The sequence below is a fragment of the Amblyomma americanum genome, chromosome 7 (assembly GCF_052857255.1).
Source record: "Amblyomma americanum isolate KBUSLIRL-KWMA chromosome 7, ASM5285725v1, whole genome shotgun sequence".
Classification (NCBI taxonomy): domain Eukaryota; kingdom Metazoa; phylum Arthropoda; class Arachnida; order Ixodida; family Ixodidae; genus Amblyomma; species Amblyomma americanum.
This window is the reverse complement of record NC_135503.1, coordinates 176,378,570-176,402,673: the sequence shown is the minus strand read 5'-3', so window position 1 is coordinate 176,402,673 and position 24,104 is coordinate 176,378,570. Positions and strand designations below refer to the sequence as shown.

Genomic DNA, 24,104 nt, shown 5'->3' with positions numbered 1-24,104 from the left:
TCTTGAGTGAATTTCCGTCCTTAAGCACAGAACCGCATTCCTGAGAGTAAGCCCCGGCACCATTATTCCTTTACATATACCTATCTGTTCTTCATATTTGTTGTACCCCAATAATGTCCTCTGTTTCATCATCCCGGCATCTCTTCGCCCTTTTGCTATAAGAGACTCTTCGTGCTTTTTCATGTCCATCTGACCTTCGTTTACACATACCCCTAGATATTTGTATTCGACCTCAAGGGGTATTTCATGGTCTTGTGTTGTAAGCACCTGACCAGCTCTGTCGTTGAAAACCATCACACCTGACTTAGTTGCGCTAAAACTTAAATTTAGACTTTCTCCTTCGTCTCCACACAAATTAAACAGAGTTTGCAAATTTTCCTGGCTATCGTCTAACTGTACAATATCATCCGCATACATTAAACCCGGTAGTCGTTGCTCAACAACATTTCCGCCCAATGTGTACTACAGATTATACCCTAGATTGCTTCCTTGTAGCCTTGTTCTCATATTTATCATATAAAGCTTGAACTGGAGCGGTGATAGCAGACAACCTTGCCTTAATCCTTTTTGTACCTTGACAATTGTCGTTCTCTTCATCCCTTCCCATATTATTTCAGCATTATTTTCTCGATATATTTCCTGTAGAAAATCAATTACATCATGACCGATACCTTCAACTTTTAATATGTTCCACAGAGTTCCCTATTAACGTTGTCGTATGCACCGCTTATATCGAGGAAGGCTAAATACAGGGGTCTGTTTTCCGCCTTAGCTCGTTTTATGCACTGGGTAACCACGAACAGGCTGTCATCTCAGCGTCTTCCACTTCTGGATCCGTTCTGAGGTTCTCCGAGCATTTTATTACTTTATACCCATGACTGAATTTTTAATTTCCCCGCCTGCATCGCCAACATGTTTATAACTGATGTTATCATCATCAATCGGAATGAAATTATGTTCGTCTTGTCACTTTTCTCTACATAAATCAAATTCATTTTACTCTGTCTCCCGCTGTGTGGAACTTGCTTGTTAGTTATGACTGTCTCCAATGCTTTTATCAGCGTTTCCTCGCCTCTTGTGCCAAGTTCATTAATTAACCTGATTGGAACTTCGTCTATCCCTGCGGATGTGCATTTCGAAATATTTGCTTCTGCCTTTCTCCAGTTAATACTGGTCAGTTCCAAGCTGTTTTCTATTGTGCAGTCCTGTGCTGCTCCCTCATTTGGGGCGATTACCCTATCGTCGTTGCTAAATGGCTCGGCTAATACTGATGCAATATAGTTCACAGCGTCGTCTCCCCTCTAAACATTTTCCCTCGGCATCTTGAATCTGTTCCTGAATTCTTTGATTCCTTTAACCGAGCCAGCTTATAAGGTTCAAGAATTTGCTTTCCCCCTTCCCTTTTTTAGTTGCATCGCAAACTTCAGCCAGCCAGCGATCAGTGGACTGCATCATTTTAGCCTGGACGAAGACCTTCACTTGGTGTTTCTTTTCTCTATAAGGTTCCTTCATGATTTGTCACTGAGATTTAATTTCTGTATTTGAAATAATTAGGTTGTGTCGGTCACAGAAGTCTAGCATTAACTTCCCGTAGCAATCTGTGTATCCATCCATATCCTCGATGTGGCTATTCATGTCACCTAGCAGAATAATATCGCGCCGTCTCTAGACTGCTTTATATTGTCATTGAGACACCTAACAAGATCCTTGTTTTCTTGCTTGCAATGTCTCCTTTTCCTGAATAAACAACCCCTAGCCATCACTTTTTACCAGCAATTGTATCTGATAACCAGACATGTTCTGTGCGAGTCGACTTTAATCTTTGCTAATAGGTTTCTTGATGCATCAACATACCTACCCCTCGTTCCTTCTTCTCGATTGTTGCTCTGTTGCTCTCTTCCCAAACATAGCCGTCAGTAACAGATAGATATTCTAGATCCCTGAGATGTGTCTCTCATAGCTTATACACACCTACTTCGTCGTCCTTTAACTGCTGTTTTATTTCTAACCGTTTCGTTGTCTTTCTACCGCCTGGCATGTTTATGTATAATGTGCTTTGCCCAAAGCGCCCCTAGTGTGCCCTTCGGAGAGCAGTGCTAGGCATGTATGATAATTTACAGCGACAGCTGTAGCTAGCTCTGTTATAAGCCTTTTCGGAGATACAACGGCAGCCGTAACGCGGTACTCGTAAAGTTACGCCGGCTCCTTTGCATCTAACTGCGCGGTTCAAGTTTTCACTAAGAAAGTGAGGCAGGAATGAGCCTTTCCTTTCCTCAAAAGCAAGACAAGCTTTAAGCCACCAATAAGATTTTCGGTCTAGCCTTCTTTGCAATTTAGACCCTACACTGCATCTGACGACAGGAAAGCTGCTTAACTGGTTCATTTTCGCCGTGGATACCTGAAATGTTCCGTGTAAGAAAAGCGCGAACGCTATCTGAAAACAAGCTTTTAGTCTGATTTCTTGCTTCTGTCGGTGCGGTTGAGGCGTCCACCGGCAAAGTGAACTAGTTATGTGTTTTTTCTGTCATCATATCCAGCAGAGGCTATAGACCACTTTAGATCTAGCTATGTCGTCAAAACTGCGAATAAGGCTGGATCTGGAACTAGACTGTCAAATCTGCGTCAAGCAAACAGACCCTGGACTGTGCCGGAAAGGATTGAAACAATCAGTCTTTGGTGAAGAACAAGGCTCAATCTCGGTCGCATCTTGTAACATGCATCTTGGTCGTCAAGCACAGCTCTTTTAGTCCCGTTATGCATTCTACCTGTACGCGTAACTATTTCAGTCCCGACCGTGGCAGCCAAGTTTCACCATTGACGACTTTTTGTCAATGCAGAGATAGCAGCGGGAATTGTTCCAACTGACAAAAAAAATTATCAGCCAACACTCAGTGTTGCAATTTAGAGCGCTAGCTGCGGGAGTTGCAAGTGTTTACATCGGTGTGCTCAATAAACGCGGAAAAGTCCAAATCCAAACATCCGCGGACGTTTCCTTTCCGGAAACATCCATTCTAAGACACAAGCAGCGCCATCTACCTGATGAATTTGCACTACTATGCGGATTTACAGCCACCTTCGCTATATGCGCTATATTTCCTTGTTTTATCAGTTATTAGATTTCATAAACATCTGCCTCAGAACACAACAAACTGCTTTACATTTCAGAACCCCCTGCGACGAACGGCTCTGCCGTAATGGGCGTCTGAAGGTCCCCGTAATGCACGGTTTGGGTGGTATGGAACGGTCGGCGTTGCGAATCCCGCCCACATTTCGGGCTTCATTTCAATTAGCAATTCTATTGTCAGGGACATGCCGTCATTTGATACCACTTAGAACCTTCTGCGCTAAACGGGTGGACCCCAATTTTATGCAAATGGCAGTCTCAGAGGGTCGCACATCGATGCGCGCTATACTGGCACATACACCCTTTGTCCATAAGGTATCGAGGCTTATTTTTTTTCTTATCTAGAAATGATTCCCCGAAACAAATTTTTGTGAGAATGCGTAGCGCAATCTTTTCGGGCTAACCTGAGCTATTTATGGTAATTACTGTGGCAGCCGCTAGATGACAGTACATGTAGAAAAATACGTTAAAAATAAATACTAAGGAAAATAAATAGTAAGAAAAAATCTGCAGTCTAATATTTAATGGTGAGGGCGGCGATCACTGAATACAACAGCTCACGCTAGAAGTAGTGGATCAGTGCAAGTATTGAGTATCTGACAGAGCATCAAGAATATGTAATGAATAAAGCGTGTAGGAACACAGCTGTCATGAAAAATAGAGCACTGTGGAATTACAATAGGTATGAATTGGTAAGAGGGATCTGGAAAGAGGTGATGATTCCTAGCCTGACTTTCGGGAATGTGGTCCTGCGCATTAGACCAGATGCTCATTCAAGGATAGAAATCAAACAACGCGGCGTAGAGGAACTAGCTTTGGGAGCACATGGCAATACGCCACATAAAGCGGTACAGGGTGATATAGGATGGGCGTCGTTCGAGAGCAGAGAAGCTAGCAGTAAAATAGCATTTGATGAACAATTGAGAAAAATAGGGGAAATACATTGGGCTAGGAAAGTTTTCAGATACCTGTACATAAGGAATGTTGACACGAAATGGAGAAAGAGAACTAGAAAACTGACAAGCAAATATCTGGACAACAGTAGGGGGCAGTTCAGTAATTATCGGTTAAGAAAAGACTAAAGAAACCGAGAGAGCTCTGTGGAAAACAGGGATGCTGACGAAATCGGCACTGGGAACATACAGGATCTTTAAGCAGGAAATTGCCAAAGAAAATATTTATCGGAATTGTAGGGGAAGCTCTTTGTTTTTTGAGGTCAGGACGTGAGTTTTGCGGACTAAGACATATAGAGTCAGGTACCACGAGATAGACACGTTGTGCGTTGCGTGCGGAGAGGAAGAGGAAACGGCTGAACAATTGATACTTTTCTACAAAGGGCTTCACCCTACAGTGAAAAGCAGCGGGGCTGATTTATCTGAGGCATTGGGGTTTAAGGACAGTAAAGGGAAAGTAGATTTTAAGCGCGCAGAATTAACTAAGCGAAGGTTATCTGATTGGTGGCTAAAATCAAAACAAGAGTAAAACTTCACAAGTCATGGCTAGGTGGCTTGAACTACCGCCCGATTTAAATGTTTCAGCGTTATCCATCCATCCATCCATCCATCCATCCATCCATCCATCCATCCATCCATCCATCCATCCATCCATCCATCCATCCATCCATCCATCCATCCATCCATCCATCCATCCATCCATCCATCCATCCATCCATCCATCCATCCATCCATCCATCCATCCATCCATCCATCCATCCATCCATCCATCCATCCATCCATCCATCCATCCATCCATCCATCCATCCATCCATCCATCCATCCATCCATCCATCCATCCATCCATCCATCCATCCATCCATCCATCCATCCATCCATCCATCCATCCATCCATCCATCCATCCATCCATCCATCCATCCATCCATCCATCCATCCATCCATCCATCCATCCATCCATCCATCCATCCATCCATCCATCCATCCATCCATCCATCCATCCATCCATCCATCCATCCATCCATCCATCCATCCATCCATCCATCCATCCATCCATCCATCCATCCATCCATCCATCCATCCATCCATCCGTTGTCACTAGTCGTCTGCCCATTCAACTCTGAGTGAATGTGGAGAGATGGACGTCCACCTCGAACAGCGTGTAAACATAAACATCTGTGTGAAGCTTCGCAAAAGAGCCACAGATACGTATGAGCTGCTTCGTGACGCTTACGGCTACGAGACATTATCGCGGGCGCGAGTTTTCGAGAGGCACAAGAGGTTCGTTTCGGGGAGAACGCCGCTGGAAGCCGACACAAGGCAGGGGTGTCTTTCCACCTCCCGGAATGAAAACAACGTTGCTCGGATAAGGAAAATCGCACAGAAAGACCGCACCATTACAGTCCGCACGCCACCAGACCCTCTCGATATTAGTAAGACAACATGCCACCTAATTTTGCGCGAGACTTTGGGGAAAAGAAAGCTGAATGCCAGACTTGTGCCGCACTCGCTCACAAAAGACCAAAAGGACACGGGGGCATCAGTGAGCGCTGATTTTCTCTTCGAAGCAGAGAAGAATGCTTCATTAGTTGACAGCATTATTGGTGAAGACGAAACATGGTGTTTTTATACGATCCTCAAACAAACAAGCAGAGTGCTGAATTGCTTTCCACAAGCTCTCCGGCGTCGAGAAAGGTGCGGCGACAGAAGACTAAAAGACGATGCTGATAGTTTTTTTTTCATTGCCAGAGGTGTCATACACCTCGAATTCATCCTACAAGGTCAGATGGTGAATAAAGAGTTTTAAATCCGTGTGCTCAAACACATGCGTGATGCACTGCGACGCCGTCACACTGACTTATGGGCATCTGGACAATGGAACCGTCTCCACGGAAACGCAATGCCGCACACTGCTCTCAGCGTGACAAAATTTCGCGCCAAGCACAGCATTACTGTACTTTCCCATCCGCCACGCTCGCCTGACCTTTCTCCATGAGATTTTTTCCTGTTTCCTCGTGTGAAGAGAGCCCTAAAAGATCGCTGGGTGGGGAGCGTGGAGGCCATTGAATTCATCTTTAAGTAGCGCGAAACACACGACGTACAGGAAGAAACACTATACGACACGTCCTCGACGACACGTTTCTTCCTCTACGTCCTGTGTTTCGCGTTGCTTGAAGATGAATCCATTCAAACTCACCCAGTGTTCTTTCTCGTTAGGCCATTGAAGACGCCGCGAGAAAGGAGCTGACAGCCGTGCAAAAAGAAACCTTTTTCAGCTGCTTCTAAAACATCCATAAGCGTTGGAAGCTTTGTATGGACTGCAATGGAGACTGTCTCGAAGGGATGCTGTACAAGCGATTTCAATGCTCAACGCATTTATTTTATTGCACTCGGTCACGTAACTTTACGGACAAAGGTTGTATATGAAGAGTATAGGTAGCAATGTTGGCGCTACGCATTCAAACGTGCGATGAAGTGACTTATTGCGATCACGTGGTAATTATTTTAGTCAATTTGACCTTCATTCTAGAGAAACGCGTCCTTTAAAAACATAAGTAGTAAGAGCTAACGCTTTTAAAGGAAGGGAAGGTTGAAACGCGGCTTGCGGGTGGAGTGCAGAACGGGAGTAGAAAGAGCTGCAGTCATTCTAAAGCAAATCTCAATCACATCATATTCTAGTGAACAGAGTAGAAACCACCTCTGAGCTTCTAAATCTCACTCAGTGGGAGACAGCGTTGCTCAGCCCTGACCATGATGTACAACTCTGGATAGTGGGTTGGGCCCTGTACTTCGCAATGAAGCCTGGACTTCAAGGCACTTAGCGCCTTCGGGAGTGCGCACGCGGAGTCTAAACCTTATCCCTAACCTCGTCCCTCTTTGTCATATGACAAAAAAGTTTGTTCCTCCTGTTTTGTCACTCCACAGTTCAGGTTTCCACAGAAAAAAATGAGCCAGTTATGCTCCAAAGCAAGGGAAGGTATCGTCTGCGAATAACGTTAAACAGAGAACTGGAAATTATTATGTGCTGTGTGCAAGCGGGCCCTCTAGTTCGCGAAGTGTGCAACGAACGCGGTCGAACCGAGACCGCAAGCGGAAGAAGGCCGAGTGAGCACGTGAGCGTAGAGATTTCCAGCCGTACCATTGGAATGTCAAAACGGGCCTGCAGGCAGGATTCACACCCCTGCATTGTGCTTGTTTATTACCCTCACCCAAAATTTACCGCGCAAGGCAGAGGCCGGGTGGAAGCGGGCTGACTCTGTTAACCTGGAAACGAGGGTGCCGATAAATTGGCCTGAGGGTTGATTTTGCCGGGTTCCGGACAGCCTCCATCTGGGCTTCTCACGATCGCGCAAATGCGCTGTTTGGACCGTTGGACTTTCCGTCCTCTACCCCTCTCTTGCCCGCTTCCAACAAGTCGTCCGGGGAGGCCTACGCACCCACACTCTCTCATCCCCTAAGCTGTTATCAAACTACCCTGGAGCCTCCCCTACATGCTCCCTAAGCGGCGACCCTCACGCTGCACTCTTCCACATCGTTTTCGGCTGCCATGCTGATCCTGCTCCGTCCCGGTAGGGAAAGCCTGCTATCTCCAGTTGAGAGGGCTTGGAGGTCCTGCTGTCGCTTCCGCACCCGACATCGTTGCCTGCTGTGGGGATTGGGGCTGCCGACGTCATGACCAAAAGAGACATGAACGTTTTGAGATACTGGGATCGCGCGTTGGCCCAGGACGCAGGGGGTTCAAAGCTTTTTGCCGCATTAAAGGCCTCTCTGTCTGTCCTTCTGTCTGTCTGTCTGTCCGTCCGTCTGTCCGTGCTCAACCCGCCCGCCCGCGCGTCTGACCGTCCGTTCGTCCGCCCGCCCGCCCGTCCATCTGTCCGCCCGCGTCCGCCCGCCCGCCCGCCTGCCCGTTCGTCCGTCAGTCCGCCCGCTCGTCCGTCTGTCCGTCTGTGCGCCCGCCCGTCCGTCCGCCCGGCCGCCCGCCCGGCCGTTCGTTCGTCCGCCCACCCGTTCGTCCGCCCGCCCGCCCGCTCACCCGTCCTCCCGTCCGTCTGTCCATCTGTCAGTCTGCCTGTCTGTGGGCCGCTAATGCCATTCAGCTTTCGATGATGAATGCGCTAAGCCGTTAAGCTATTGCCCACTTTTTTTTCTGCTGTTTGAACGCGCAGGCGACCAGCTGGCGCGTGTATGGGCTCTCTACCGATGCGGCCTAATCGAGGAGTCTGCAACGGCCGCCGACACCTCGTGCCCTGACAACAGCGGCGCGGTACGTTACCTTCCAAACAGGCTGCTAGGAAACAAGTGGGCACTAAAATGTGCAGGGAAACTATTAACCATCAAATCTATGTGCACCGCTGTGCTTGACGGAGTAATACACAGTGTAGGACCATAACGTAAAGAAAAATTCAAGACTTAATGAAAGCAGGTATTGCAGGTTGGATGTTTATTCTCCCGTGTCTTTTTTCTTCGTGTGTACACCATTTTTTCGTAGGCCTGACTCTTTCTTGTGAGGACCGGGAGAGGAGTGGAGGACGTTTTTAAGAGCATACACTGCAGTTACGTTACGAAGATGAATTAGTCGACAGCATGTTAAACTTGCTATGATAGTCGCGCTGTGGACCCTATCTGAAAAACGATAAATCGGCACTTGGGTTGCATTTTCTAATACCTGCACGATAAGCAAGCGATGTATCTATAAAACAGGCACAATGCAATCGTGAATGTATTCAATAAATGACCACGAATAGCGTGCAGTGAGTGACAAGATGATATAAAAGAGAGTATACACGAAGAAGAAGATGTATATTATAGGATACGTAGCAGTTCATCTCACCTCGATAAGGAAGGAAGTACTAGCTAAATAAAATATAACGTTTGATTAAATCTCGTCTGGCCGGATAGAAAGTTCATATTAGTGCCAAAATAGAAAACGCCGACCAAAGGTCTGGGTTAAAAAATATAGGTTTCGGCTTCCGTACGGAAGCCATGTTCACTGAAAACTTCGCTAGCACAGCGCTGCTTAAGATCGTTTCAATAATCGTCTGTGGCATCTTGCATACCAAGGCGATACATTGCCATCGTTACGATTGCGATTGCCGCGACTGATTTTCGAACCCGCGCCTCCACGAACAGATCACCTTCGCTTGCCTGTGCAGGAAAGCCGATGACGCCTCGTGTTATACACCAACACAATCTGGCGCTGTACATTTCAGGTCGTCGTCTTCATCAAGTGTCACCATTATAGAATTAATATCGTTACCAGACGTGCCGAGGGCTCAGCAATGTAAAACCACGCGTCGACAAGGCTGAACGCATGATTTCGCACGTCGACTCGGTTTAGAAGCGTTAAAACTTAGTTTTTTTCTCTATTTTTGTGGAAACAGTGCGCTCGGAAGAGCGTGAATATTTGCTGCAATTTGTCTTTGTAGTTTTGGGTGTTTCATGTACTCTTCGAATAGGCATCTGCAGCTACGGCCTTTTTACTTATCTCAAATTTTGCGATTCTTGTTTCCCTCTTCCCCCCCATGTAGTGCCCTCCTGGAAACTTATAATGTTTGACTAAATAAATAAAAATTCACGTTTTTCTTCTTTCCCTACGTGAACTGGTTCAGCGCCGCGTTTTTTCCGGAGATGACTTTTCTTAACTTCTTTTCTTTACGTCATGTGTTTTAGCTGTGCTAGTAGATACTTTTCACCCAGCCCTCGTTTAGGGTTGATGATCGTGAATTTTTTTATGGCTCAAGGGCATCTGTGGCGAAAGAGCGCCATGGCACGAGGTGTTTTCGTTTCCTCAAAGTGGGGTCAAAGAAATATCCATTTCCCAAGGATTTCACCCTGAATAAGCCGAGCGCCGGGCCAGGGGAAGCTTGTACCCATTGAATCACCGTTGGGTAGCGGGCGGCACTGGAGATCGAGCCCCGCACCTCCCGCATGCGCGGCGGGTGCTCAACCAATAGGCCACCGCTGCGGTCCTTTAGGTACCATAATTTCTACTGCCTTTAGCTTTTTATACGCGCCTTTCAAATGTACCTTTCGTTACCACTGCCGCATCATAATTTTATGAGTTGAAAGCTTTCGGTCCTCTCGCGGTTTCTGCTTTCTCTTACCAGGATTTTGTATCATCCAGTAATCCTTCACGTCAAGCGTTGCCACATTTCCAATGGCGGCTTTTTTAAGTGTCATTCATGATCGCGAGTTACGCTCTTGTCCCTATTCACCCCGCGCTTTTTCCTATTCCTGCTTTTCACTGTCACTACATGACGCGACTGCAACTGCTAGGAGGCACCAGCGGCTCAGGAGCTAAGAGGAATAGTGAGCAGGCACACGCCGTAGCGAATATCGGTTGAAGTCTATAGCCTGTGTCCGTCGCTTCTCTACTGTCCGTTTCCCCTTGCGCCACACACAATGTATGGAGCTTGGCGCATGCGTAGAGATTACTCGGCGGTCTGTACTCAATAAGCAATTTCCTTGTTAGCCCAGTCGTTGTCCTGGGTTGTTCTCTACTGCTGTGTTCGCCTTTTTTGGTTGGCATATTTCTTAACATCTGCTTCTCAGCGCCACATCCGGCTCTTCGGTTCTTTACGTAGAGAGGCTTTTGCTTAAGAAGTTGTAGGGACTAAATGTTAGTTGATTCCCTTTAAATGTGTAATTGGTTTCTTCATAGAAGTTTTAGAAGGTTCATAGGGTTAATTGGAGGGGCATGGGAGAGGCCTTTGCCCTCAGACTGATGGTCATGATGATGATGAAATGTGTATTGACTACGTTGAGCGACTACAATGGTGCACCAAAGCACTTTCCCTAGAGCATCGCGTTCGTATAAGCGTATTGCCTGACGTCACTCTGTGATGGGCCCAGCTTATCAGGCGCGTCTGTTTAAATCATTAAAGAAGTTGAAAAAGTTTACAGACGCAAGTGATCACAAGCGCATAAGCCATTTCGCCAGACTCTCCCCATTAGAGTGGCCTGAAAAGCCGAATAGTTCACAGCCTTTGTTCAATAATAAAGAAAAATGTAAGGCTAGTTTCGAACAGCCATAAAGTCGAGAATGTCATTCAGCACAACACAGGCATCAAATTGCACAACTAAGCAGCGCTAACAAGGAGGATGACAGAGAAGCAACGCAGAAGCGGCAAGACGTAGGCTAACAAGAGACTGGACTCATTATAGCTAGCCCGGCAGACCTTTTACAAGGTTGGGACATCCGAAGACCAGAGAGTGGACTGAAAATTTCAACAAGCATCAAACAACAGCAAGAAATTCATTACGGTCAAAAAAGACCTGACGATAGACACAGGCTCATTCCAGAACATCAGCCATGCAAGAAGACGAGTGCGCAACCCAATAATGCATATAAGTTTGATAAAAAAGGGCACACGTAAAGAACAGTCCAAGAATTCTAGAAAAAGTAGCGTAAGGCTAAAAGCTTACCTAAAGCTAAAACTAAAACAGTTATAAAACAAAAGCTACAACAAAAGAAATTATTTATAGGGACTTAACGTCCCAAATCCACTCGGTTATGAGGGTCAGCGTAGTGAAGACCTCCGAAAATTTGGACCACCTGGTGTTCTTTAACTTCTAATGATATCGCAGAGTATACGAGATTCTATCATTTTGCCCCCGTCGAAATCCGACCGCCACGTCCAGGATCGAACACCTGTCTTTCGGGTAACAAGCCGAGCACCATAATCATGAGCAACAGCGGCGCCAATCAGCGAAAGAAAAAAAAACACAATCAATCAAGACCGGAAGTAAAAAAATTTAAATGCAAAAAAGCAGGTATAATTCAATGGTGTCCAGACACTCGCCTTTCATTTACAATTTTTTTTAACTTTTCAGCAAAAAAAACAAAGAATGATTGGCGAATGCGAAATAAAATGAAGGGCGTCCGCTATGCTGTCTTCAGCTTTGCTTTTGTCAAATTTGGATACCATCGTATACATGAAAAAACGACGATTCGTTTCGTACAACTCATATCACTCTGCGACCACTGGTTTTCCTGCTACGGCCCTCCGAATGTCACCCCAATTACGGCTTCAATGACAGAAGGCAGTCGGTACGAATCCCTTGCAAACACCAGGCTTCATCTCAACTAACATGCAACTCTGTGCGCCGCATTGTATTTTCACTCCGAACCCTCTGCGCCAAAGGGGTGGTCCACAATTTTGTCACCTATTGCGACCGCAATTGGCACCAGTCTAGGCACCTGCTCAGACGGTACATATATAGCGGAACGCCAGCATAGGGCCCATACCAGCCGCCAATCCGACTTGACGGCTCGCGCGAGCGATCCCGTGTTGAGAGCCTCCATTTTGCTTACCTCACATCTTGAAATCTCAGACGGACAAGAAACGTTAGAATGCGGGTAGCAAGAGCTAACGCTCTTCAAATTAAAAGCGGCGAAAAGCCCATTCGTTGAAGGAGGTGTTACCCGAGGTGGCCAGGAGAAAAATATCCCCGCAAGTTCAGTTGGCGCGTGAAGAGCGCCAGGAATTCGCTGAACAACATCAGTGCTGAAAATGAGCACTAAGCTCTCATCTGAGTGAGCGGTAAATTCGTCACAATTTTCGCCTTAAAGATGCTGCGTCAAACCAATCTGTACAAGTTTCACAGCATGACGACCGTGCATCGGTGTGACAACAATACCGCAGTGATGACAGTGTCGATTACTTTCTAGTGACCAGGGTAAAAATCTCGGTAGAGGTCGGCGTTAGAAAAGTGGACTGTGTTTTTAACGTGCACGGACATCGCACACACAAAGGTGCCTTAGCGTTTTAACTCCATGAAACGGAGCCGCCGCGGTCGGGTTCGAACCCGGAAACTGCGGATCAGTAGGGCGCTCGGCTACTGATCCGGAGTTCCCGGGTTCGAACGCGACCGCGGCGGAGGCGCTTTTATGATGGCAAAGCGCTAAGGCGCCCGTGTGCTGTGCGACGTCAGTGTGCACGTTAAAGATCACCAGGTGGTCGAAGTTATTCCGGAGCCCTCCAATACGGCACCTTTTTCTTCCTTTCTGCTTTCACTCCCTCCTTTATCCCTTCCCTTACAGCGCGCTTCAGGTGTCCAACGATATATGAGACAGCTACTGCGCCATTTCGTTTCCTGAAAAACCAATTAATATAATTACTATTATTATTACTACCAGATGAAATGCCTGACCTGAGCCGCCGTGACAATGCTTGCACGGCGTGGATGCGGTGCTTAAGGTGGCACTGAAGATGTTCAGAAGCGGGTAACCGACCAGTGATAGCCTTCATAATAAAAGCAAGAGGTGCAACGAGCCATGTCAGGTCACAGCCACCGAGTCCACGAGTAGGGAGGGCTGGCGTCGCTTGTTTACAGCTAGAGAGGTAATTATGTCGATGAAGATGGTGGTAACTTTCCGGTGATGAGGTAGAAATTCGGGGTAGAGCTCAGCGTCGCGAAAGTAGAAGGGAAGCATGATGAAGGCACGATGAAGATAATTAACGTGCAGAAAACCACAGTAATGTTCAAAAGTCTAGCAAGGGAACACCAGTTCACAATTGGCAACGAGGGGCTGGAAATGGTAAAGGAATACGTCTATTTATGGCATGTAGTGACAGCTGATGCGGATCATGAGAGGGTAATAACTAGAATGATAAGAATGGAGTGGAGCGCATATGGAAGATTATCTCAGATCATGAATGGCGGTTTACCAATATTGCTCAAGAGAAAAGTGTACAACAGGTGAATCTTACCGGTACTCGCCTACGGGGCAGAAACTTGGAGGCTAACGAAAAGGGTTCAGCTTAAGTTAAGGACAACGCAGCGACCCATAAAAAGAAAAATGATAGGGGTAACGTTATGAGACCGGGAGCGGGAAGAATGAGTGAGGGAACAAAGGCGGGTTGATGACATCCTAGTCGAAATCAAGAGGAAGAAATGGGCATGGGCAGGGTATGCAATGCGAAGGCAAGAAAAACGCTGGTTCTTAAGGGTAACGGAGTGGATTCCAAGAGAAAGTAAGCGTAGCCGGGGGCGGCAGAAAGCTAGGTGGGTGGATGATATTAAGAAGTTTCCAGGGCAAAGGATGGGCGCAGCTGACAAAGGAGAGGGCTAATATTAGAGACATGGGAGATGCCTTTGCCATGAAGAGGGTGTACTAAGGATGATGATGATGATGAAAGGCCACTCCTGAGCCAGTGCGACACTTTGTCGCGAAGTGGTAACGCGTCCCCGACTGCTGAAGGGGAACGCTACCACGTGCAGGTTCGAACGAAACAACAAAGGGAGCAAGCAAAACAAAACGAAGCCGTATTTATAATTTAAAGTAAAAGAGCGGATACGAAACGAAAACAAGATAAACACACACTCAACACGCGTACAACACTACAAAATAAAGGAAAGAGTTCACCAAATCTTGAGCGTCTAATGTGAAGCGGGGATGCCTTGCCGACAAGGCGAATGCGGGTGGGTGCAGTGCAACACGTCGCTGGCGTTGCGTCGAAGGAAGCGGCGGAAGAGTCAGGTGGTAGTAGGAACGGAGTGGAACACAGGGAGACGCCTGTGGTTCTCCGTCAACAGCCCGAAGAACTTGGCAGCAGGAGCAGAAGCGCAGCCATGGCCCGTCGACGGCGCCCCAAAACGCCGGATGCTTAAAGCAGGCTATCCAAGAGTACCCTTCGGCAGCACGGACCCTTAGTACATCGGCTGCTACCTCCACGCTTCCAAGGAACGCAGGAGGCTTGCGTCGGTGATCCAAGGGAGGTCCACTGCAGCACGGACCCAACGTTAAACGGCTGCCACCTCCGCGCTTGAATCACCCACCTCCGCTGCGCTATCTTCCTTTACACCTCGGGTTTCTGACACGTCAGCTCTCCGCTCCTCATGCTCGCCACACTCTTCGTCGCCGTTGCTTCGCACACACCATTGGAACGCGCACGCGCGAAACGCTGGGCTGGCACGCACAGCGCTGCGCTGTCCGACGGCTGTCGACGCACCGCGTTAAAAAATCCCCGATGATTTGGTGTGCACCTCACACACTGCTGCCTCCTGGAGTATGAGGCAGTTCAGGGGGCACTGAAGATGGCAGCAGCAGTGGGTAACAGACCGAGTGATGAACTGCACGTCAAAAGCAAGAGGTATAACGAGCCACGTGATGCCACAGCCATAGAGCCCAAGAGTGTCGCAGGCTGGAATTGCGTGTTTAGAGCTGGAGAGGCAATCATTGTCAATGGCGATAGCCTCTGAGCACTTGTCGAACAGACTGGCTTGACGTCCCGTCTGTTTTGCGCCAGGTAGTGTCGCGCGGTGAACGAACGCTTCGCATGCGCTGCCTCAGACGATTAACAGCTGTGTGCCCCATACCCGCTGTTGTCGGCAAAGTGTTGTGAGCGTGTATTTTTCTTTATTTTATTGACTCTGCACGCGCGCAAGTGGTACAAACGTATTGTTATGTAAATAGTGTATTAATCACCTCTTCCTTTATCATTTCTTACTGTCCTCTCACCTTTTTAATTACACTTCTTCAAACTGCCAGCTATCCTTTATTTCCGCTGCCCCAGCTCAGGTGCCACTGCCGTAGTGATGGAAGATGCCAGGGTTAGCAAAAATCTTTTACCTTCCTTTTCGTTTTTATCTTGCATTAAGAACTTGCTGCTTATTACTGCCAATAGCGATTGTTGTTGCTTTCAGGTGACCAGGGTGAAAATCTGGGTTCAGGTCGGCGTTGCCAAAGCAGAGAGGCTGCGAGAAGAAAGGCTTGACCTGAGCCACCGTGTAACTGCTGCCTCGGTGAGGATCAGAAGCTTCACGAGGCACTTAAGATGTTCAGAAGCAGGTAATAGACCGAGTAATGACCTTCATATCAAAAGCAAGTGGTGTGACGAGCCACGTGATGCCACAGCCACCGAGCCGACCCGCGTCATGGGGTGGCGTTGCTTGTTTAAAGCTGTCAGAGCAAAAACTGTCAATGATGATGGTGGTTGCTTTTCGGTGACCAGGGAGAAATTCGGGGTCGAGGTCGGCGTTCCAAAAGCAGATAGGCTACCAGATGAAAGGGCCTGACCTGAGCACAGGTTTCAACCTCATGAGGTCGAGCTCAACCTCAAAATCACCTCAAACTCAAGGTCGTTAGGTGAGGTTGAGGTGAGGTCGGCGACGGCGCGAAATTTTGTGAGTGAGGTCAGCAAATCAGACATCAACCTCACGCGTTAGTTTGCGGTTGAGTGAGGTCGTCATTCAGTGAGGTCGAGATTTTTGCTGTTGCCACGTCTTACTCCGACGACTGCCGCTTCCGAAGCGGAGTTGCAGTGCATCACCGCAATGACGCTTGGTGTTCGGTTTCCCCTGTTTGGACAACCGGATGCCGCAGTTCCTTCTTAGCTTCTGGTGCTGCGCCGAAATGTCCGTTAAGTCCGAGCCTACAGGAAGACGCACCCTCTGGTCTTCCCGGAAAAAGTGTTACTGTCACAGCGGCCACTGTCGCCCCCCCCCCCCCCTCCCCTTGCCCCGCTGGCGTAGCACCTGACTGGCTACCGGTCGGCTCAAACTTCCGGGAGCGCGCAAAGCACGTAACTCACGTTTGCCCGCGGTAGCTTTGTTTGATGCCGCAAATAAGTTACGTCCAACAAGCACGCAATAAATTTGTCGCAGAGCGGATGGCCCCAAGCAAGACTGCTTCTTGTTCATGCTTGTGTCGGGCACTGACGCATGGCTCTTGCCTTGCAGTCGAAAAAAGGGGATCCTGCTGCACACTAACATCTGGATTAACAGAAACTGGAGTATTCGACACAGGCGAGAGAATGTGATTCAGGTGGTTCCTAACAAGGACACATGCTGATTTGATTAAATGAGTGCGAAGCCAAAAAAACCTGTATAACACCGTTGAAGCTTTTGACCGGTGACTTCCCCTTTATAATATAACACTAATTCTGTATATTCTTGTTTCGTAATGCAAGAAGATGCAGATATATTTTTTAACCTTCCGAATAACCTCTCTTTGGTCTCCCGTTCCTTGTTCCTTCTCGGGAATTCGCTTATTATGCCGAAACCCCCGCTCAGCATCGCGGTGTCGCAGCGGCGAAAAATGCAAAACTATAATGAATGTATGGTGATGTGGCAGCTGATTCCTTTTCCTCTTTTCTTAACGAAGATGTGTGAACTGAACTGATTACAGGCTCGCGCTGTGCTGCTGAGTTGCTGTTCAAAACCTTCTAATACTACGTTTAATGGGGCACGCTTTTGTTAGCTTCTGTTCTTAGTGCGCGATTTTTTCTTTGTATCTTTCTAATCATTCTCTTTTTTTCTATGCTCGTAAGGGATCAGTTAGGTTGGCGGCCTGCCTTGCAGACGACCAGGCACTACACGTTATCTTCCCTTTAACTGTTTTTCAGAGACCCATCGTTCACCTTAAAACGGCTTCGCAGCATGCTCGCGCGGTGCTCGTGGGTAAAAAAAGTCGAGGATGCTGGCGTACAATTGATTAATAAAGTTTTGAAGGAAAACAAGTGATTGACTTAAAGCAGCTTGTCTCAGACTGGTTGACAAAATGATACCCAGAATTCTGTTGAGGAGTATGAGACTTGGGCGTTTTTTTTTCCTAGGGGGGGGGGGGGGGGGGGGGGAATGGGGTGCTCCGAAAAAGCTATCGCTGAGGAGAAATTAGAGCGGAGAGCCATGGTGCTCTTCACAGAGAGAGCAGTTCTCGCTGCTTACTCTGGACCAGTTATTTTGACCCGTGTGATTTTAATAGTTATCACAGTTTACGAAGACTTAATCTAGCCCTTTCTTTCAAATGCCGCGGGTGCACGAGTCATCGTAGAATTCCCAGGATTTCGACACCATTACCATCGCCACCTGGAGGGAAGTGGTGGAAAGGGGGAGGGTCTTGACGTCCCAAGAACATCAACATCATCATGATTAATTATTAGCGGCAGGTATTCCTATTTTCCCGCACAATAATTGTCTTCGGTTTCTGGTAATGTACAATATTTAATCAATATTCTGGCAACTTTTAATTGGTAGCGGTATATCAGACTTCCCCGGGCTCATGAGGATACACTGTTAGCGTCATCATCATCGCCATCATCTCGAGAATCAAAGACATGTGTCGCCGCATGATCTTTGCAGAATGATATACACGAGAACTGGCGCGTTTACCTGCTGGACAATCCGAATGTCATTAATGTGAACAAGGTTGTCGGTACTCTTTGTAATGATTCATGCGCGCATGTGTTGTAATGTGGGATCCACGTGGATCTTGAAGTTGGGGTGGATCGGGGCCTGGTCTGACGAGAAATTACATCGTTGTCACGTGAGTAGGTGTGATGTCATATTACAGTGTCGTCACGTGACTAGTTTTGATGGCACGCTGTCACCTGACCTATTATGACGTCACACTCACATGACGCCTTCAATATATAAACGAATTAGTCTTAGCGTTACCTATTTGTATTAATTAGCACTAATTATTTGACGTCATCATCTTCGTCGCGTGACTCGTCGGCTAGTGATGTCGCTTGGCGCCGTTTGTTGCGGATATGACCTTGAGAGTGAACCATCTAATGCTTTCGCATGAATAAAAGAAGCCTGATGAATAAAAGAGGACGGACGGATGGATGAATGGATGGATGGAAAGAAAATTGCAACTCTTTTACGTAAAATCTGCTTCTAACGCTCCTGTGCCACTCTTCGCTATTTAGTGATAATAAAAGTATTAAATAAAAGGGGCTCTTAATATACTTCTTTGTGGCCGGCCACATATTATTGGCAAGAAACATGACCTGTGGTTGTTAATACCCATGCACTGGTACCTATTTTCCAAGTATGATTGTACTAAACGAAAATCTCTTCCACGAATTCTATATGATGAAAGCTTACTAATGAGAACACTGTGACCGATAGAATCAAACGGTTTACTAAAATCAAGAAAAATTCTGGCTGTCAATAATTTATTATTTATATTTTTCAAAATTATTTCCATCAGGGGTAGCAAAGTGGTTTAAATCCACCGCCTCTTTATAAACCCAAGCTGTTAGTTTGTCAGAATACTGTGCTGATCACAAATGTTTGTATTGCGAGAAAGAATAAGCTTTTCTAATGTCTACGAAAATACTGGGAGGACTGAAATGGGACGGTAATTGGACGCAATGTTGTGATCACCACATTTGTATAATGCTGATACTCTTTCACATTTCATGGAAGTTCAAAGCATACCTGTCTCGAGAACAAGTTTAAAATATGAACAAGAACAGATGTTAGTGATTCTGATACATATTTCAAAGAGCCGCCGCGGTGGCTGAGTGGTTATGGCGCTCGGCTGCTGGCCCGAAAGACGCGGGCTCGATCTCGGCCGTGGTGGTCGAATTTCGATGGATGGGAAATGGTAGAGGCCCGTGTACTGTGCGATGTCAGTGCACGTTAAAGAACCCCAAGTGGTCGAAATTCCCGGAGTCCTTCACTACGGCGTCTCTCATAGCGTGAGTCGCTTTGGGACGTTAAACCCCCATAAACCAAACCAAACCAAACCAAACATACTTCATAGGTTTAATTTGAATATCATTAGTATCCACTGATATGTTGTTTTTCGGGCTCGTGAATGTGATGTATATATTTTATTTTCGTCTGTAGGAGCATAAGATATGCTTTCAGCTCCGTCATAAGGTAGGGCAACTACATCTGAGGGAGTACTAGTCGGTTTTGCTGTGTTTACGAAGTAATGGTTGAAGTATTCTGCCCTGTCGTGATCTCCAAGTTTACGGCCAATAATGGTTATTTTCTCTGAATTCAACGGGAGCCATCCCATTCAAAAAACGTTGTTTATAATTTTCCACGCAGGAACAGGTCGTTGCCTATTTAAATCTACAAACAGGTTTTGCTAATATGCAGTGTTCGCACGTTTAAGCTCCATGTTTACTTGATTCCTTGTTTTCCTAAATTCCTTCAGGGCGACTTCGCGGCATGAACGTAGAAAAAACATGGTAAAGCGGATTTTCTTTCCAATCAATTTTAGGTGCTCCCGGTTTATCCATGGTTTTCTCGTTCTCCTTGACGACTTAAGTGCTAAAAATGGAAACTGCTTAGCACATATGTTCACAAAAATTTAATAAATTCATCGCATGCATAATTCGCATTTGCTTTGTTCAGGACCGTTGACCAGTCACAGCTCGATAAATTTTGTTTGAACATTTATAAAGTGTCCTGCGTGATGGATTGAACTATAATGGCTTCTTCGTGCTCCCTTTTATGAGTGCAGTTTGCCTGATAGGTCATCAATACAGGGCAATGGTCAATTATGTGCAGAGGTATGAACTTTGCTATTAATATTTGTCAAAATAAAGTCGAATTGGTATTGAGCAGTGACTAAGTCGTGTAGATGTTGTGATTAGGTTCAGAAAACCAAAGGAATGCAACGCAGTGTTAAATTGTCGAGTTGTGTTGGTATCAAGAATATTTAAGTTAAAAACGCCAATGCAAACAAGGCGAAAGTTGTTGCTTCATACGTATTCCAGCAATGACTCAAGAAACTCAATGAAAGGTTTTATGTTACCTCCTGGTGGACAATGTACAACGCAGATGGGTTCATTTTTGCATTGTATGGTGATAATATCAAAGTACGGGGTTAGTTTGCTGAAGTCAGGCACGAATTCACAGTTGTTATGCACCTTAACATGAAGTGCATTATCGCGACCTTGTCTGCCAGTATGATTTAAACACAAATTCTTAGAAGCTGGTAATTTTAACAAATTACATTCGTCGTGATACCTCGCCTCTGATAACTTCACGATACAAATTTAAACCAAAAATTATCCATAATTGAGGATCGAACATCCTCCTTTCCACTCATAGACCGTGCATTGATGTGCAAAACAGACTCGCACAATTTTGCAGGGGGTTCAACATCATTAGAAAAAATGAATTCTTGCTACTTCATAGAAGAATTCGTGATGTGCTGGTTAATCTGCCTTTTTAACAGAGCGAAGTCATATTCCGACTGACAAAATCGGCTTTCAAGATCACTTTCAGGTGCTATAAATACGGGAGAGCTGCCATCCTATTGATTGCTTTGCGCAGATTTTGCCGTTATATGCAAAAAACGACTTCCATTTGCGTTCGTGTTTCTTTTTTACAGTCATCGCAAGTAGTTCCTTCAGCGCTGGATACGGGTGCTCGTTTTCAAAAACAGGTGCTGCATCGTCAAGGCTGAAGTCGTCATTTGTCAGCCGTACTTTATTGGCTGGCAAACGACTAGAGCGTCCCGCTTTGTGCGTGTCTTGAATCCACGACAGAGCTTTTGGTTTTATCAGCCTTTCGTGTGGGCACTCAGTGACAGGCTTAATTGTCACTTCCGGCTATCGGTTCTTTCACAACACTGCCAATGCTAACAAGCAGATCTGTCACGTTTTCATTTTCTTTCTGAATGACACCTTGAAATTCATGTTTTATTTCCGGGAATACTGCTCTGAAGACACCATACGGTCTACAGGATCTTGAGTTTTACTTTCTGCTGCGAGACAATTTTTTGTGGAGGGCTTCGCTTCCTATTGCAAGACATGCCTTTTTCAATATTTGTGATTCGAGTTCTCGCATTAGTTCTTCAATACTGGCTTGAGCAAAGTCATGGTTGTGCTCAAAATTCCTTTGTTCAGCTTTGAAATCCCGGATTTCAATGCGCAGATCTCTGTCTAGTGACTCCCGAACACTTTAAGCTCTTGCTTATTTCATCTTTTAACTTGAGAAGGTCGGCTTCTTTAATCGACATACTGCATGTGACAGGTGCAGCAAACCGGAACAACGCAGAGATTTATATACCTGACAGCGGTAAAGAACCAGTACAAAATGTAGAATGGTCCTAAGAAAATACTATTTCGGAACAAGGAGTCATTATCGATAACAAGTTCCAACCAGAGCAGCAGCAGTGAAAGCAGAGAAGTAACACAAGATGGAAAAAATGACAAAATGGTGTTACATCTATCCTGTGCACAAATAAGAGACGACTTATATGTTGCACGTTCCGCTGTCGCTGCTCCTCTTGTGGCGGTCAGTTGACGCCGGCTTGATTTTATAGCAGCGGCCACCGGAAGGGCAACTTCGCTGTTCCAGAAGGGGGGTATGCGTAGCTGCAGCAGAGCCCGCACGTGTAACCATTCTTTGTGATGATGCGGCTTGCAGGCGAGTGTGGAAGGATTGGTTGACTGAGTAAGCGGGAATCTGCGCACAAATAAAAGACGACTTAGATGTTGCACGCTTCGCTGTCACTTCTGCTCTTACTGCGCAGGACTTCGCCGCCAGCATGAACATAAGCGCCAATGCAGAACTGCGAGATGCTGCGCCCTTGCCGGACAAGCCATGCCTCCAAGTGTCCGCCTGGGACCACATCTCCTGTAGCGATGACTTCCAAGGGTACGCCTGCCACTCAGTGTTCGCGACTGTAGTTAAGCCTTGTTGCCTTCGCCAACACACAGCCTTTTATTCTGGTTATCACCTCTTAATGACATCTGTGGGCCGCCAATAGCGAACATAGCGTGGCTCAATTGTAATAGTTTATTTTGCAAGTGAGGAAACACTGAAGATTGTGGTGAGACAGTGCGCGGAATAGTTTGATACGTTCTTAATATTGTACTCTATAGGTTGTAATCACTAACTGGAGCCTTAGTGGAATTTTAAAGTTCCGCCTAAAAAATGAAACAGTCACAAATACGCAAATCAGTAAAATATGTGGCCACTTCTCTAAGTTTCGTGTGGAACCGTGTTCACCTTTAAGAAATAGTTAACTACTGGCGGTTATCTAGTGGGGAGAGGGATAGTCAGGGATTATGAAATGATCTTAAAGCCAAGACTGCAGACATTAAGGGAGACAACACGGGTGCTTACTCAACTTTTCAACCAGGTAAAGCAGTTGATATATAGAGCGTTCCCAAAAGTGTGCGCATGCGCACCCGTACAAGGCAGCACTAATAAAGTCTATGATTTGACGGCATACAGTCTAATCAGCAATGGTATGCAACCAAAACCCGTATCAGATTAGGGGTGATAGAAATATCCATCAGCCTTAAGCATAAAAACTGCTTAAGGGAATAATGGCGCAGCATCAAGTGACTAGGGCCGCGGGAGAGCACACACACACAAACGCCAACTTACAACTTTATTGTTTGGCTGCCACTATGCCGAATTAATACCAAGCAACATGCCCCAAACTGTAAACAATATTAAAACTGTGACGCCCATGGACGCGATGTGCGAAGCAAGCAAATCATGATATCGCACAAGGCAAACAACATGACGAGTGCACTAAGCTCTACCGCAGCACGTGGAACATCCCTGTCGCATATGAATAACTAGAAAAAAACATGAGGTAAAATACGGGAAGAAAACAAGCTAAAACCTAAACGTATCACGAGTATATCACCGAAAAAGAAATCTTCAGGGAAGGCTACGTCACAAAAACTAGGGGAATGACGAAGAAGGACTCAAAGCGCTAAAAACATGAGAATGAAACCTAAAACGTCACCAGAACACGGCTAAAGACTCAGTGAATAACAAGACACATAAAACAGAACTACAAATCCAACAAAAACACGGCTAAATCTCATGAAAGTGAATAAAATGGAACTAGGTATTAAAGCACAACAAACACTAAGCGTGCTGACACGAGCTCGGGGCCCCGTATGGCGAGAAAAGAGTCGAAACGCGTTAGTTAGGTCTGCCACCTGGAGAGCGCTCACTTTCGTTGAGGAAGGTAATTCTTTTTTCGTTAGACAGATTGATGCCGCGCTGATACAGGTCTTCTCAGCTCGCGCTATTTCTTGCGCTTCTACAATTTCGTGGGTAAGCTGATCTTTGTGCTTGTAAATAACAGAGCATTTCTTCAGTAGCGCCCTGCACTTGCAGGACCTGCAGTGTTCGACTAAATGGCCTTCTATTGTCAATTGACGTAATTTCCTGCGATGTTCTTTCAGACGCTCGTTGAGGAATCTTCCTGTTTGGCCTATGTAGCTGGCACCACATATTAGAGGATTCTCGTAAACGAGGGATCTTGTTCGGAGGTGGCGACGTGGCAGAAGTGTGTTGCGCA

The 24,104-nt window shown here is 46.3% G+C and overlaps 1 protein-coding gene across 1 annotated transcript in view; it reads left to right on the top strand.

Moving 5' to 3' along the window:
* LOC144098221 (calcium-activated chloride channel regulator 3A-1-like) overlaps positions 1–24,104 on the top strand; it is a 1,385,444-nt gene that overhangs the window by 110,307 nt on the left and 1,251,033 nt on the right. The window contains exons 3-4 of the mRNA XM_077630719.1: positions 8,242–8,339; positions 22,308–22,432. Of these exons, the coding sequence (XP_077486845.1) occupies positions 8,242–8,339; positions 22,308–22,432 (223 nt within the window). The remainder of the gene's footprint in view (positions 1–8,241; positions 8,340–22,307; positions 22,433–24,104) is intronic.